General features: G+C 41.7%; 3 protein-coding genes across 3 annotated transcripts; all 3 read right to left on the reverse strand.

Annotated features, from left to right (window-relative positions):
* Positions 1–4,667: 4,667 nt before the first annotated feature.
* Positions 4,668–5,422, reverse strand: LOC127752846 (putative glycine-rich cell wall structural protein 1). Its single transcript, XM_052278280.1, has one exon. It carries the CDS (start codon positions 5,387–5,389, stop codon positions 4,814–4,816), a length of 576 nt encoding a protein of 191 aa, XP_052134240.1. The 5' UTR covers positions 5,390–5,422; the 3' UTR covers positions 4,668–4,813.
* A 4,425-nt stretch (positions 5,423–9,847) lies between these two features.
* Positions 9,848–10,585, reverse strand: LOC127752847 (putative glycine-rich cell wall structural protein 1). Its single transcript, XM_052278281.1, has one exon. The coding sequence runs from the start codon at positions 10,561–10,563 to the stop codon at positions 9,988–9,990; it is 576 nt and encodes a 191-aa protein (XP_052134241.1). The 5' UTR covers positions 10,564–10,585; the 3' UTR covers positions 9,848–9,987.
* Positions 10,586–15,210: 4,625 nt separating this feature from the next.
* LOC127753150 (putative glycine-rich cell wall structural protein 1) lies at positions 15,211–16,027 on the reverse strand. Its single transcript, XM_052278618.1, has one exon. It carries the CDS (start codon positions 15,990–15,992, stop codon positions 15,417–15,419), a length of 576 nt encoding a protein of 191 aa, XP_052134578.1. The 5' UTR covers positions 15,993–16,027; the 3' UTR covers positions 15,211–15,416.
* Positions 16,028–17,192: the final 1,165 nt, after the last annotated feature.

Here is a 17,192-nt window from a genome sequence, read left to right on the forward strand (position 1 = left end):
AAATTTTTTGCAAAAAATATACCGTTTAGTAGTTTGGGAAGCGTGCACACGGAATACGATGTCCTTTTCTCACCTAATCCCCCATAACTTATCACAACGAACGCAGCCTAAGTTAAGATTGTAGTTTCTTTGCTAATAAAACAAGTCATGATAAAATAAAGAAAAGTCCGATTTACCCATAAACAATCGTGGTAGATCAAATTACCTCTAAACTCGAAACTAGATATTTTACACTCTCAACTATTCATACCGGACAAATAACCCTGACCCGAGCTTTTACACATAACGTCAATGTGGCAATCGAGTCAGCAATGAAATAATAAAAAAAATCAATGGGGCCAATTGTCATCTCTCCCTCAACCCAATCCCTCTCCTGCACTCACTCTCTCTCTCTCTCTCTCCTCGTATTAGCATGAGAATGCGATGGCATCATGACCGACGACGGCGAAGGTGACAGTGGCCTAGCCGGGATTAGCGACGTCTCGGGCGCTTTCAATGGAGGATGAATCGCTGGACAAGGCTTCTCTCACAAAGACCATTGGGGCGGTGCATCCTCGACGCCCGAAGGCAAACCCATCAGCTCGACCGATTATTCCCCACCATCGAAGTCGGGAGGCAACGCGACAGGTAGCGACGTGGTTGTCGCCACTCATCATCGCCCTGTGGTGGTGCTTGCGGTGCGGCGCTCTCCGGTGCCTCCTGTGGTAGTGCATCCTTCCCTCCGTGCAGGTGAGACATGATACGAGGAGGAGCAAAACCATGGATACGACCACCACGACAGCCTTGCATCGTAATGTCGGCATCGATGGCGGTCACGTGTTCCCGCGATCCGTTCTCACCAGTGGCCCCATCACTAGCGTACATCTTTAGCTTAGAAGCGGGCTAGGTGGAGCAACGCGGCGTAGCGGAGGTTGGAGATGGCACGGTGTTGGTTGGGGACATGGAGGGCGTGGTGGAGGTTGGGGATGGGGACGGTGTGGTGGAGGTTGTTGCGTCCTCCGCTAGAAGCACCACTGGCCACCGGGCAGAGCGAAGTGAGGGAGAAGGAGAGAGAAATCAGATCGGGGAGAGAGATATTGGGGAAGGAGGAACAAGGAGGAAGAAGATGCTAACACATAGGGCCCACTAAATTTTAATATTCTTTAGGCTGATTGAATTGCCACGTATGTGGCACGTAGATTAAAATCGCTCCGGACTGAGTTATGGGGTTATTTGCCCGGTCTGAAGAATTTGGGGTGTAAAATGTCTAGTTTTGTAGTTTATGGAGGTAATTCGTAGTAGCTCAATATATAGTTCAGTGCTTAATTCAGATTTTTTTCCTAAAATAAATTATATTTATATAATTATTTTGAATAAAATAAATGGTCAAATGTTATGTAAAAGGTCAACGACATCGTATATATATTTTAGGACGGATAGAGTAAGACATACTCCCTTCGTTTTTTAATAGATGACGCCGTTGACTTTTTCTGACATGTTTGACCATTCGTCTTATTCAAAAAATTTATGTAATTATAATTTATTTTGTTATGAGTTGTTTTATCAATCATAGTACTTTAAGTGTGATTTATATCTTATACATTTACATAAAATTTTTGAATAAGACGAATGGTCAAACATGTGGAAAAAAGTCAATGGCGTCATCTATTAAAAAACGGAGGTAGTATTTTGTTTCTCCATAAGGCTTTGACCAACTATTGATCTGTTGCATATCATATATGTCATAAAACGCCTAACTAGGGAGTAAGTACTTCTCGATACATGAACATATGTGTACGAAGAAGGCTTCCGATGATTATATGCGTACATAATAATTAGGGTGAATGTACATTGGGATCACTGGGTAAAATAAATGGAAATTGCAGATCGATTGATCATCTGAATGGCAAAATAAATTAACCACTATATACCGTACAATAACATCATGTGTCTTGTCGATCGTCGATCTCTTTCAGTTAATTAGCTGTGTGAATTGTGAGGAGAGGAAAAAAAATATCAGTAATAGTAGTGCTTCAAATCTATCGCCCTAGTACAGCACCAATGCTTCAATACGTGGGCCGGATTACTGAATACATAATTGCACTCTAAACTTTGAGCAACACACTACTAGAAAACTAATTTTCGCAGGCAGCCAAAACTAATTTTCACAGGCTGGAGAGAGGTCCGCCTGCACCACAACGACTGCGAAAATCGCAGTCGAGGCAACGGCCCACCTGTGAAAATGGAAGGGACGAACAAAAAAAATTGCCAGCCCGCGCCGGGAGCCGCCGCCATCGCTCCACGCCGTCGTCGCCGCCGCCGGCCTCCCCCCCTTACTCCTCCGGCCAAATCTAGGAGGGAGGGGGGAGGGGAGCCGCCGCCGCTGCCCGGTCCGCGCCGCCGCCCCACGCCATCACCACTCCATGTCGTCGCCGCCCCCGCCGGCCTCCCCCCTCCCTCCTCCGGCCAGATCTGGGAGGGAGGGGGGAGGGGAGCCGCCGCCGTGGCCGGGAGCCGTGCCTCCTCGCCGATGTCGCCCTCTGCCGCCACCGCCCACCGCCGCCGCCGCGCTCCCCCACGCCCCTCCAAATCTGGGAGAGACGGGTCGCGCCGCGCCGCCCTCCTCCGTCGCCCTCCTCGGCCGCGCCGCCTCGCCTCCTCACCGCTGCCGCCCTCCGCCGCCGGGAGCCGCCGTCGGGGAGAGTAGAAGTGAGGGGAGGGGAGAGGAGGAGAGGTGAGGAGAGGGGAGAGGCCGGTGAGGGGAGGGGAAAGGTGGAGAGATGTGGAGGGGAGGAGAGGTGTGAGGACTTAGAAATTATATTCCAGTATATTTTCGCAGGCGGATCAATTAAGTGGCGCAGGCACTGCTTAAGTGGTCCGCCTGCGAAAATAGATTTTCGCAGCGGACATCGAAATAGATTTTCCCAGGCGGACATCGAATTTCACCCCGATTTATATTTTTGTAGGCGGTCATTTGGTTCTAAGGGTCATGTCCGTCTGCGAAAATAAGACACCTATGTCGGAAAAAATGCTTTTTCTAGTAGTGACAAACAATAGTGTGTGCAAAAAACCTTCCAAGTATGCCATGTAAACAATGTTCTACTACTAGACACCATCCTTTTGTCAAATCTCAAAAACTGCATGGACGATGCAAGCTAGATACTCTCTCCGTCCCAAAAAAAACCAACCTCGTACTATGTCACGTTCTAGTACTAGGTTATCTTTTTTTTTTTTGTCAGAGGGAGTAAGCTTGTAGGAGTATAGGTTATGCTGATAAGTACTAAGCAGTTGACTAGCACTTACATAATGCATGTGTTTTCCTGCATGTGAAAAGTCAGGATGGAATTGAAGAACCACATGAAGCCATAGCTCTAGACTCTACTCCCTCCATCCCGAAGAAAACCCAATCCTGAGTTTGAATCTGGACATACACTATGTCCAGATTCAAACCATGTATGTCCAGATTCAAATCTAGGATTATATTTTTATTTTTGGAACGGAGGGAATATTAATTTTTTTAACATACTGCTAGCTCTGGCCCTTGCTTCTGTCCTCCAAGGGTATGAACAATGGGGATACTCCCCCATGCCAAACAGCTGTGCTATGTGTGATAATATACTCTAAATACCCTATCTCTACATTGTAAAACGTCGTCGATAAAAACACTGCGCCTTTTTTATTTGTTGGACCACACCTACACTGTAAAAGACACTGCGCTTTTTTTTATCGCTTAACCCGAAAGGTCTTTAACCCTGTGTTACTAGCTAGTCGTCGGACTTCAAGCCTTTTAAACCAGTCTAACTCTATGCAAACTAGCAAGGTGTGTGGTACTAAACTTTGCTAGTTGCTTGCTTGTTATCTACTATATATAATTGTTTTGCTACAAGGGGCCCCAAGCCAGTGCAGCCCGGCTAGCTCAAAAAAATAATGAGGAAATGAGATAGAGAGGGAATTTATATTTACGCGCTTGCTTGATCAAATGGTGCAGTAACTGATAATGAATAGATTTTGGAATTAATGGTAAACTAGTGGGTATATTGCAGAACCAGACAACAGCTCAATGGCATTATATATAGAAGTACTAGCCTAATCTCGATAGTGTGAGTAGGTTTTATCTCCTTTCTACGTGGCAACCGACTATACACTTGCTAGGCAGATTACAAGGTCTCAGGAAATGAGTTTGCATGATATTTTCTATACACACCACAGAAATACTCCAATCCATGTTTTGCTAGACTTTTAGGGCTTCATGTTTAATTTGTGTAGTTGTGTGAGTGGCTTATTATCAGGATAATAATAATAATTACATCAGTCTGACCTAGCGACACAGCTACCATCTGAAGGTTCCAACAAGTGAGTTGTCAGCATATATACATGGTAAACCAAATCCTTAGCATATATAGCCCAAAGAGTTGCAACTAGTTTCACATTTGGAAACCTTTCAAGTGCTTAGCACGACTTAATTAATTAAGTCCATATCAGCATTCGTTTGAACCTATAATTTGAACATGTTCGATAGTTTATTTTATGATCCCCTTCTGAAATTGCTAGCTTGTGTTGGCCCACTTGAATGGTCCACGTTCATGGACTAGACCGATTCCATCCATATAACCATCGAATTACCGAGTGGCATTACACTCTTAACATAATAGCTAGATCTCGATCTTGGTTAGTTACACACTACAGAATTTTACAGAATCAATGAAGCCCTTTATTTCTTGTTGCATAATACATTGAACAAGTACAAATAAATGAGAACAAATTGTACATCATAGACATGACAACAAACAAGGTGTGTTGGGCTCCATTTCTAGAATTTCCTTTACGTAGGAAATTAAGGGTTGGCGTCACCGTATCCCGATCCAACACCTGCGCCAACGCCACGGCCACCATATTGGCCTTGACCGTTACCACCACCATTGCCACCAGCATTAGCATTTGCGTATGGTCCTCCGTAGTAATTATTAGCGGAGCTAGAGCCATAACCCGTACCACTACCAGACCCATGACCATTAGATGGCCAGTAACCACCAGCTTGTCCGGCACCGCCACCAGCACCAGCGCCGCCAGCACTGGATGACCCACCATAACCATAATATCCATTTTGAGAGGTCTGGCTAGAGCCTGAGCCCGTGCCATATCCGCTACCAGATCCCGATCCACCGTATTGGCTGTAACCACCACCTCCGCCTCCTCCTCCGCCACTAGCATGAGCACCATAATAGTTGCTGCTACCGGACCCGGCCCCAGTTCCTTTCCCCGCTCCTCCACCGTTCACATATCCTCCTCCCTCTCCACCTCCTGTGCCAGAACCTTGGGAACTAGAATATCTTTCTACTCTTGCTGCACTAGCTAATCCAATGCTTAAAAGAACAACGAACCCAAGAGCTGCAAGCTTAGTGCTTGCCATTGTTAGCTAATTCTATGAGCTATGAGTGCAGGAAATGGTGAGTGTTGGGTGCAAGACTGCATGGGTATTTATAGTGCCTGAGGCCATATGCAACAATAGTGTCTTAACAGCACCCACGTTAGTCTTTTAGTTGGCATCTTCATTAATTAGGGATCAAGTTGAGGCCTAAAGAACTGTTTACCAAAGAGACAAACTCATGTACTTCCAGAAGTAATTAGCACTAGCTTCTATGCTCTAAATAAGTCCCAAAGTTCTAAACAATAGTGTCTATATCAAGAGCGCTACTAGCTCCTCGATAGATCAAAATTTTGTTCTTTCACAGTTCTTGGCCTGTGAAAATTCACAGTATTGATGGCATGTTTGATAAGGTTTCAACGTCTTAAATTTAACTCTAAGAGCTAGCTAGATTCAGAGTGGAGTTGTGGAGCAACATAAACCTAACTCTACCTTTCTAGTTCATTTTGTGAGAGCGATAGCTCCAGCCAGCTCCACTCCTATTTTACGTGGAGCTGAAACTATTTTGCTGGGCTTGAGCTAGAGCTCTACTAAATAGACCCTATGTTTACCTAATGATGAGCATATTAACATCTGGATCGTCTAGCTAGGAGAGAAGAGTTACTAGACATATCATAAAATAAAAGATGCAACTATCAATAACATAAATGTCAACAAAGAATTATTATTACCTTTTTGTTTGAATCACCTCAACAAATACATACAATGCATGCACCAATGTAAGCGATGTTAAGCGGGAAGCATCGGCGGATGGTGGAGTCATAGATGCATGACTCCACCCACCAGGATTTTTAATCCTGATACCTACAAACATTATACACACAAGTGGGCTTTCACTAGAAATTTAGTGAGATCAAAAATATGTCGTTGGTCTCCATCTCTTTTAGCGTGTGTTAGAGGCGTATTCGAGTATGTGTGAGTGCGGTGTTGCATGTGAAGTAGTGACGTGTGCGTGTGTGTATTCCTGTAATCACCGAATGTAAGAGATGTTAAGAGTAGAGGATTTAACAAAAAATGAATTTAGAAGAAAAGGAGATATGCTAGTTAATTATCTGTGTGCGTATATATATACATCGTAGAACACTAGTTAAGTCATATTTTAAGGTAAAGTGGTAAAGGGAGTAGTAATTAACTCTTAGTTGCTCTAACTATCGCAAAGCAGCACTAGCATATCGATCTACTACTACTGATGAATATAATTACACTGAAGACGACGACTTCGAAGCTCTCGATCCCATCGTAGCTGACTTTGACACATTCAAACGCTCTTGTCAGTGACAAACTCGACCACGCACAGAATAAAAAGAAATAATTAAGAACACACAGCCGATGGATGCATGGTTGGCTGCATGATCTGCATGCATGCGGAGATTGGAATGAGCCAGACGCGCTGGCATAATCATTTTAGTAATGTTCCTGTTTTAAAATATATGAAATATTTTGTTTTTCTATAAAGCTTTAACCGAATTTAATCTCTGTAATATGGTCCATCGTTTCAAAATATAAGTTACAACTATCCTTAACACAAAGTTAAATAAAAACTATTATTATCATCACTTTATTTGGATCACCCTAGTAAATACAGTGTATGCACACAATAGAATTAAAGATCTTAAAGGGTTTTAAAAATAATTATTTAGTGGAGAGGAGATGCTAGTTAATTGTTTGTATTCATGTGTCTTTTGTATTATTATGAAATATGTGAAAAGTGTAGTTGTGCCTTATATTTTATGATGGAGTGAGTATTATTTATGTGATAATTAAAATGCCTAATTGTAAGTAAGTATTTCTAGATACGTGTATATGTGTAGGGAAAGAAGGCTTGCGACTAATATAATACGCGTACATAATAATTAGGTGAACGTACATTAATTTGTACCACTGGGTAAAATAAACGGAAATTGCAGATCGATCGATCGATCGTCTGAATGACAAAATAAATCACTATATACCGTTAAACAACATCATGTCTTACCGTATATATATCTGCTGTTTGATGAAAAAAATCAGTAATTAATACTGCTTCAAATATTAATCTATCGCCCTAGTACATGCCAATGCTTCAATACGTGGGGTGGATTACTGAATACAATTCTAAACATTAAGCAACGAACAATACTGTGTGCAAAAAACCGTGCAAGTATGCCCTGTAAACAACGTTTTCCACTATAAACTATACACCATCCTTTGTCAAAATCCCGGAAACTGCATGGCATTGCAAGCTAGAGAAGCTTGTATCATGCTGAGTAAGTACAAAGCAATTGATTAGCACTTACATAATGTGTGTCCTTGCATGTGAAAAGTCAAGATTGGAGAACCACATGCATTGCCTCCATAATTTGCCATCCTGCGCCAGCCATGTCCCCCGCCTATGTCATATAAAAGAGTACAATAAGTAATATAAATGGGTTTTAAAAATTATCACATCAGATTTATATTTAGGTGAAAAAAATGGATAGAGAAAAAACGTGCTACATATTTATAACCAGTTACAGCACGGGCTCAAAGACATTGTGCGTGTATGAGAGGTAGGTCAGGTGTTAGTAGTGTAGTATATATTTACCATATAGATATAGGTTGGCTATTAGATTGTTCGTAGATGACGTGTTAATTTTTGAGCATGTAGTTGTCTATACCATTGAACTTCTTCTAAGGCCATGTCCAATGCTTCTACATAGAGTGTAACCCAGGTCACCATGTAGGAGCTGAGTTCCCTTTTCAAATTAGTACCATGCTCTTGTGAGAAAACACATCGCCTCTGCAAGACCCCTCATGCTTCATATCCGCCTCGCGAAACCACAGCTTGTGGCTCCGTGTGTTGGGTGAGCCCATGCCCCACCTCATGGTCCACACATGTCCCCCACCCCAAACGTTGCCTGAGAGGTGGTGGCTGATTGAGAGAAAGTGGCAACATAGCTAACAAGACAAGGAAGAGAACGAGCGCAATGGAGAAATTAAGAGGGGAAAAGAGCCTACTATCACACATGCATATCATGCAACCATATGCATTCATCGATATCAAGGCCGCCTCCTCGATCGCCTCCGACATTTCTCTGCTTAGGCTGCCCGCCAGCCCTAGAGCTTGATGGTGGAGGAGGAGGGAGCCTCCTTGACCACCATTGTGGCATCATCGACCACCGACATGGCTGGATCATCGACCTGTTCGCCATTGGTTGGCACCCTTCTGGGGTGGTGAAATGAGAAGGGGATTCAGAGCAAAGCTATGGCCTCAATATGCAACGCTGGAGAGGGGAGAGCAGAGTGGGGGCATCGCCGCTGCCAGATCTGCACCGATCTTGCGATGGTGATCTGGGAGACACCAAATTTGGAAGAGGAGAGTAGGGATGCCGTCGCTGCTAGATCCACACCGATCTTGCCACTGGGGACAGAGGAGACACATCTTTGTCAGCCTCGTCTGCCAGATCTACTCCGACGGAGGTGACCGGAGCATATTAATTTATTCATGGATGTGGATGTAGCATATGTTGATCTTCTGATGGAACTATTGTCATATGTTTTTTTTCAGAAAGTCACTATTGTTGTATGTTGTTGTGTTATTGTGGAACTACTTGCGTGTTGATCTCTTTTCTTGGTCAAGTGATATTCTGAGTTTCTGACCAAATAGAGGAAATTTGTTGTACATCCTTTCTGTAATCCGACCAATCAGTGAGATCAAATTGAAATCGTGCATTTTATTTTATTTTTTACATGAAAAATTATCACTATCGGTTGAAACTGTGGATCGAGTCGGCAATCATCATTGTTGCTTGCCCACTGTGGATGTGTCAAAAGCTGGCAGCCAAGGCAGTTACGAAAAGCCAGTGGATGAGCAGTGGTTCACAATCTTCCATATGTCCATATGCAAAATAAACCTTCGTATAATAACAGTGGCCTTGTTTAGTTCCAAACTTTTTCTTTAAACTTCTAACTTTTTCATCACATCAAAACTTTCCTACAAACTTTCAACTTTTCCGTTACATCGTTCCAATTTCAACCAAACTTCCAATTTTGACGTGAACTAAACACACCCAATGTGCATATATATCTCTGTTACTCTTAGTACCTTCAGAAAACGCAAGAAATTAATTAAAACTCCTGGCAGGACACAAGGGAAATTGAGTAGATAGAACAAAACGTATGGGTTGTACATAGGCCACAATTGGCTGAGACAAGTGGTGGCATGCGTGGCCATTTGTTGCGTCGGATGCTTCATCCTTGTGTGATCTGACCAACCAATGCAACGCTCTCTTCCTGCGGATGCAACAGCATGCATGTTTGTAGCTAAAAGTCTTGTGTAAATATGTTATGTTTCTTAATTCTTACGTGTTTTCAGCTAGCATAAAGACAAATGACTTTTGCGTGTATTGGTATAATAGACATCCTCAGTGTATAACCATCTGATAGAATAGCAATGTACTCTAATCATACATAGATCTCCTCGTTAGTGACACAGTACTATATATTGAATTTTACAGAAACAATGAAGCCCTTTATTTCTTGTTGAACAACGTATGAAACAAGTACAAACAAATGATAACGAATTATACTTCTAGACATAACATGAGATGGTAGGCTCCATTTCTTTAAGGGTTCGCATCACCGTACCCAGATCCAGAACCCGCACCAACGCCACGGCCACCATATTGGCCTTGGCCGTTACCACCACCATTGCCACCGGCATTTGCGTTTGCATATGGTCCACTCCAGTAGTTATTGGCCTCGCTAGAGCCTGAGCCGGTACCGCTACCAGACCCATGACCGTAGGATGGCCAATAACCACCTGCTTGTCCGGCACCACCACCAGCACCAGCACCGCCAGCGCTGGATGATCCACCATAACCATAATATCCATTTTGAGAGGTCTGGCTAGAACCTGAGCCCGTGCCATATCCGCTACCAGATCCTGATCCACCGTATTGACTGTAACCACCACCTCCACCGCCACCTCCACCACTTGCATGGGCACCGTAATAGTTACTGCTACCAGACCCAGCCCCACTTCCTTTCCCAGCTCCTCCACCATTCACAGATCCTCCTCCCTCACCACCTCCTGTGCCTGATCCCTGGGAACTAGAGTATCTTTCTACTCTTGCAGCATTGGCTAGTCCAATACTTAAGAGGACAACGAATCCAAGAGCTGCAAGCTTAGTGCCCGCCATTGTTATAGCTTACTATATGAGCTATGAGTGCAGGAAGAGATGAGTGTTGAGTGAAGAATTGCATGGGTATTTATAGTGCTTGAGGCCACATGCAACACTAGTTTCGTGAAAGCATGCACGTTAGCTTTTTTAATTAGTTGGCAACTCCCAGTAGGATATAATATCAAGTTGAGGCTTAAATTAAGAACTGTAGAAAAAAGAGCTCATTTACTTCAAGAGATCCTTGCTAATACATATCCCTGATTAATTACATATCCTTGTGTCGACGTTTGATGTCGCAATTCTGGTATTTGCATAGTATGGGGATCGTCGGTGCTAGGATATATGCGAGACTGAGGTAAAAAGGATGGAGACGAGGATTTTTATACAGGTTCGGGCCCCTGAGTGGTTAGGTAATAACCCTACATCCTGTTGGCCGGAGCCGGAGTTGCTTTTATTCACCATAATCACACCAGTACAATATGTGGGGTAGCATATCTAACTGTTGTCGACATGTCGGTCTGAAGGTCTGACTCGTAGTCGACAACAGGGTAGCTTTTTTCCTCGAATCCGTGCCCGGCGAGATTAGAGATAGCGTTTTCGTATCTCCTGATGGTATCCGGAGACACCGTAGGGGAATAGCCATGCCTATCCCTGAAGTCGATATCTAGCGACGTATCTTGGCGTACGTAGGCTTGTATGTTGATTGTGTTGGGTGTTAATGAGGTGGTCGTCCCGATCGTGGTGATCGTGTTGATCGTCTCCTGGTCAGTGTGTTGATCGCCCTATGGTGGGTGTTGATCGTCTCATGGTGGGTGTCGATCGTGTTGATCGTCTCATATCATGGGTGTCCTCCTATTCTCCTAGGGGGACTTGTATTTATACCCATAGGTGTTCCCTTGTCCAAGTAGAACTAGGGAAACCAATATGGATACAATCCGAGTAGTCCTTGTCGTTTCCATGTAGAACTCTGGTTGTCTTTTCTTATCCGGAACTCCCTCCATATCTGAAGTCAGTTTTCGTATAGGACATGGTATGTGGTGGGTCCTGCCGAGATTTAGTCAACTACTATTAGGTATGTGGTATCCATAGCCATGACACCTTGCCACGTGTATTCCTCGCTCCATCTTAGACATTTTTATTTGTAGTATAAGGTTTCTCTTGTGTTAACGAGACAAAATGCATCCTATATTTTTAAAATATTTTAAAGGAGAGAGAGAGTACTTATTACTGAATATACGAATATACTAAAGGTGACTCAAGATGCAGAGTGCTTCTATGCTCTAAACAAAGTTCCAATCTTTCTAATTAAACTAGTACTCCCTCATTCCTTAAATGTTTGACACCGTTGACTTTTCTAAAAATGTTTGATCATTCGTCTTATTCAAAAACTTTGTGAAATATGTAAACTATATATATACATAAAAGTATACTAACAATGAATCAAATGATAGAAAAAAATTAATAATTATTTTTTTAATAAGACGAACAGTCAAACATGTTTAAAAAAAAGTCAACGACGTTAAATATTTAGGGATGAAGGGAGTATTATTTTAGCCATAACTTTGTTTAGAGTTTAATTGATTGACTAATTACAGTACTACAGCCTGGTAAACTCTTTAATTTCAATGACTTTCGCAAATCAGCACGACCATCTATTCTGCTACTAATGAATATAATTACAGCTAGAAGGATTGACATTACAGAGGATCAGACTTCGAGGCTCTCGACTCGATCCCATCGCAGCTGACTTTGACACATTCAAACGCCGTTTTGTACAGTACGTAGTAAACTGACAACCCGACCAGTCTACCACACACAGAATACAAGAAAAGGACAGACAGCCGATGAATTCATATGGTTGCATGATCTGCATGCGGAGATTGGGATGAGTGAGCGAGATGCGCTGACACAATCGTTTTTTTTTTTAAATTACACAGTACAACGCACGCGCACTCACCCTTATAAACACACGCACGTAAACCCTACCCTTATGAGCATCTTCGAAGACTAGGCCCATAAATTGTAACCACTAGGCTACAGGCCCTTTCGCACATAATCGTTTTAATAGTGCTTAATCGTTTTAATAGTGCTTAATTAATAGTCTACTCTCTCTTTTCCAAAATATAAGAGATTTTGATCGAATGTGACACGTCCTAATAATACAAATCTAGACCTAGATTCGTAGCACTAAAATGTGTCATATTCGATAAAGGATTTTGACCGGATGTAACACGTCCTAATACTATGAATCTAGACATAGATTCGTGATAGTAGGATGTATCACGTCCAATCAAAATTTCTTTGTACAGTGCCTTCAATATGTGGATTATTACTTGATACATAAACTGCATTCTAAACTTTAAGCAACAAACAGTACTGTAAACCACGTTCTAGCACTAGGCACACCATCCTTGTTAAATCTCGAAAATTGCATGCCAAAGCAAGCTAGATCGATCGACAAACTTATCTATGTTGACAAGTACTTTATCAGTTGATTAGCACAAACAGAACGTTCAATATGCATCTATATGAGAAATCAAGAACCATAGGCACCCAATAGTTTGCCATACTGCTTCTCTGAATCTGCGAGGTGACACCTTCCTACTTTCTGTTGAATAGTCCCACATTAGTTGTGGAAGGGCAAAGGACCTAAGATATAAGTGGGGAAGCCTCTCACCTCAAAGGCTAGCTTTTGGGGTGGGAAAGGCCCTTTACGATCCTACACTTTCTTAACGTATGTCCTATGACATTAAGGCTGTGTTCTTTTCCATCGGTTCTCAATCCATCTCCCTCGTTTTTCACGTGCAAGCTTTTCAAACTGCTAAACGTTATGCGTTTTGTGAAAAGTTTATATAGGAAAGTTGCTTTAGAAAATCATATTAATCCATTTTTCAAGTTTTTTTATAGCTAATACTTAATTAATTACGTGTTAATCTATCGTTCTGTTTTCCTTGCGGAGGTGAGGGGTTCTTAACCCCTCCAAAAGAACACAGCCGTGCAGGTTCTTATCGAGAACCGGCACCGATAATGCCCTCCACGACCATCCCACAGCCATCTGTGCCAGTTTCAAAACTGACAGTGATGGTTCTTACTGATTTAGCATGGAGATGAGCAGGGGCAGATCTACATAGAGCCATGGGGACTCCTAGGCACCCGGGTGAAAAAAAAATTTAAGCTGTAAGTATCCATCTCTACTATGTAGGCACCCCCGTCGATCTAACTTTGTGTACTCCAAGCAGCCAATAAGGCTGAGCAAGGACAATAAACCAATAGAGAGACTTAGTGATGAGAGTTCTTGTGGCCATAGCAAGTTTAGTTTGGCTGTTAAGTAGTATAACACTAGCTAGTAGTCAATAATTTGATAAATTGTCGTGCTTGGAGCCCAACACAACTAGTACTCCCTCATTTTTTTAATAGATGACGTCATTAACTTTTGAACACATATTTGACCATTCGTTTTATTCAAAAAATTTATACAAATATGTAAGATATAAAGCATGCTTAAAATACTTTGAGCGTTAAACAACTCAAAAAAATAAATTATAATTATTTAAACTTTTTTAAATAAGATGAATAATCAAACATGTGACAACAATTCAACAACATTATCTATTAAAATACGGAGGTACTTAGTATGCAATCACAGTGAAACAGTACGCTCTTACCGGCTAGCCTCGTCAAGCTGTTCTGTAATGTTGTTTGATACTACCTCCATTCTAAAATATAGTTATTTTTAGCACGGTGCCTTGTCCCAAAATAATGCTATTTCTCCACCTATTTTTTCCTCTCAACCAATCACGACCATTCTCCTTCACCTGCTTTCTCTTTTCAACCAATCATATACTTTCTCTGATTATTCTCACTTGCTTTATTAATACTCGTGTTAACCTTAAAAATGTCTACCTTTTGGGACAGTGGAAATAGAACATATCAGCTAGCATATATAGCGGTGTACCCCTCTGCTTTGCTCTAGCTCTGCCCCTGGAGATGAGGTGTTATGAGGTAGTGATATTATGTGCATGCAAGTTTCGTTACAAGTGTACCTCTATTCAAAACTTGCCTTAGATTGTCGTTAGATCAATACTAAATAGTAATGATTAGATTTTAATTAGAAGGTAATGGTTTTATCTAACTAATAATAGGCATACTATGCAGAACTGACCTAATCTTGATAGTATATTATAAGAGCTACACCCCAAAAATGTTTGAATCCTGCGGGATAATAATTTTGGGCTTCATGTTTAATTTGTGTAGCCCTATGATGTGACTGTCGAATTCCTCAGCATTTCTGGGGTACGTACAGACAATTATCACCTTCCAATTTGTCTAGTCGTTGCTTTGGTTGTGCGAATCCTTTCCTACTGGTTGATATGATCATGCTAGATCATCGTCCTGGTCGTGCAAGGAGAAAAAATATATAGTACAAATCAAATATATAGTGAAAACCTGAAAACTAGGAGAATCTAAAAATAGACATGTGAGAATTGTTCACGTCATCATGAGTAAAACTTTTACTCATGATTAAATATGGGAGGAAAGATTTAACTGATGGTGATGTGAACAAATCATATGTCTATTTTTGTATCCTACTGTAGTTTCCTAGCTGCATGTAGCTAGCACATTGCAGAGTTGTGTCCATAAATGTTAGAGTGACATGAAGCATAATAATATTATCAACTGATACATCACATACTTAATTGCAAAATCTCTCATGGTTGTACACTACTAAATTACTAAAACAATGGAGCCCTTTATTTCATTCTGCATAATGCATAAACAAGTACTAATAAATTAAAAGAAATTCTACTTCACAGACAATCAAACATGACTACTAGTTGGGCTCCATTTTCCAATTTCCTTTGTGAAGGAAATTAAGGGTTCGCATCACCGAACCCAGATCCGGAACCTACACCAGCACCGCTGCCACCATATTGACCCTGACCGTTACCACCACCGTTGCCACCAGCATTTGCATTTGCATACTGTCCATACCAGGTATTAGTAGCCTCACTAGAGCCTGAGCCGGTACCACTACCAGACCCATGACCGTAGGATGGCCAGTAACCACCAGCTTGTCCAGCTCCAGCACCAGCACCGCTACCGCCAGCACTGGATGATCCACCATAACCATAATACCCATTTTGACTGGTCTGGCTAGAGCCTGAGCCCGAACCAGATCCACTACCAGACCCTGACCCACCATATTGGCTGTAACCACCGCCTCCACCTCCTCCTCCACCACTTGCATGGGCACCATTGTAACCACTGCTACCAGATCCAGTCCCACTTCCCAACCCAGCTCCCGCACCATTCACAGATCCTGTTCCCTCTCCACTTCCTGTGCCCGAACCTTGGGCATTTGAGTATCTTTCTACCTTTACAGCACTAGCTAATCCAATGCTCAAGAGGACAATCAACCCAAGAGCTGCAAGCTTAGTGCCTGCCATTGTAAGATTATTCTGAGTAGTGAAGGAATAGATGAGTACTTTTGGGTGATGGGTGACGGATTGCATGGGTACTATTTATAGTGCTTGACGAGGCCATATGCAACACTTGTTACTTATTATCTTAATAGAGCCACTTTGGCCTTTTGAGTTAGCAAACCTCTGTGGGTAATTAGGTGTCAAGTTGGGCTGAAAATATGTAGCAAAGATCTCGTTTACTTGAAGAAACAATCTATATAACCCCGAGAATCACAATTGTATTATTTGTTGGCACAGTTATGTACAGACATATAAATATGTCTATCCTCGCTAACTATAATTATACAATCCTTCTGTCACAAACTCATGTTGCTATATCCTATGTTGTTACATATATACTCTATTATATTATATTATTTAGATAAAGCTAAAAAGAGCCACCATATTTGCTTTGAATATTACACTACTACAGAAAATGACATCAGTCTAGAAGTGACCAAGTTATATAGAGAGATAAACATCTTCATCACAATCTGGCAGGGTAGGTCCTGATTACAGTGAACCATATATATTGATTGCTAAAACTGTACCCCATTCGTCCCAAAAAAAAAAAACCCAATCCTAGCTACGAACCTGGACATATGCGTGTCCAGGTTCATAGATAGGGTTTGTCTTTTTTTTTGGATAGACTAGTATATATCTGACACAGTTATACTTTCCTGCAGTATAATTCAATCTAGCTTTGTAATTTGCGCTAGAAAGTTACACCAATATTCGTCATAAACACTAAAAAGAATCAACTACTAGGGATGATCCAAACAAACACTTGTCTAGATTCGTTCTAGAAGTTGTTTCATGGGGAAGTACTAGTTACGAACTTATATGCAATCATCTTCATCATAGAAAGGAGCCATGTAAAATGCAACTTAGAGAGATTTCGTTTGTAGCCCTTAAAGAGATACAAATATGTCCATATTTCTACTGTAGTTTTGTTACTTGTTCATTTGTTACTATGATACTAGCTAGGTACAAGAAATTAATGTAAGACTGAAAATTACATACATATAGCACACCTCCCCAATAACTTCTCAACGACCATGAAATCACTTGGATTCAAAATATAGCCCATTATAGCACTCCTATGTTCTTAAAAATGTTTAGGTTGAACAAGTATTTCTAAACATCCTTCATATATATAACTGAAAATGTAAATCAAAGAGTAAA

This window comes from Oryza glaberrima, chromosome 10 (assembly GCF_000147395.1).
Source record: "Oryza glaberrima chromosome 10, OglaRS2, whole genome shotgun sequence".
Classification (NCBI taxonomy): Eukaryota; Viridiplantae; Streptophyta; class Magnoliopsida; order Poales; family Poaceae; genus Oryza; species Oryza glaberrima.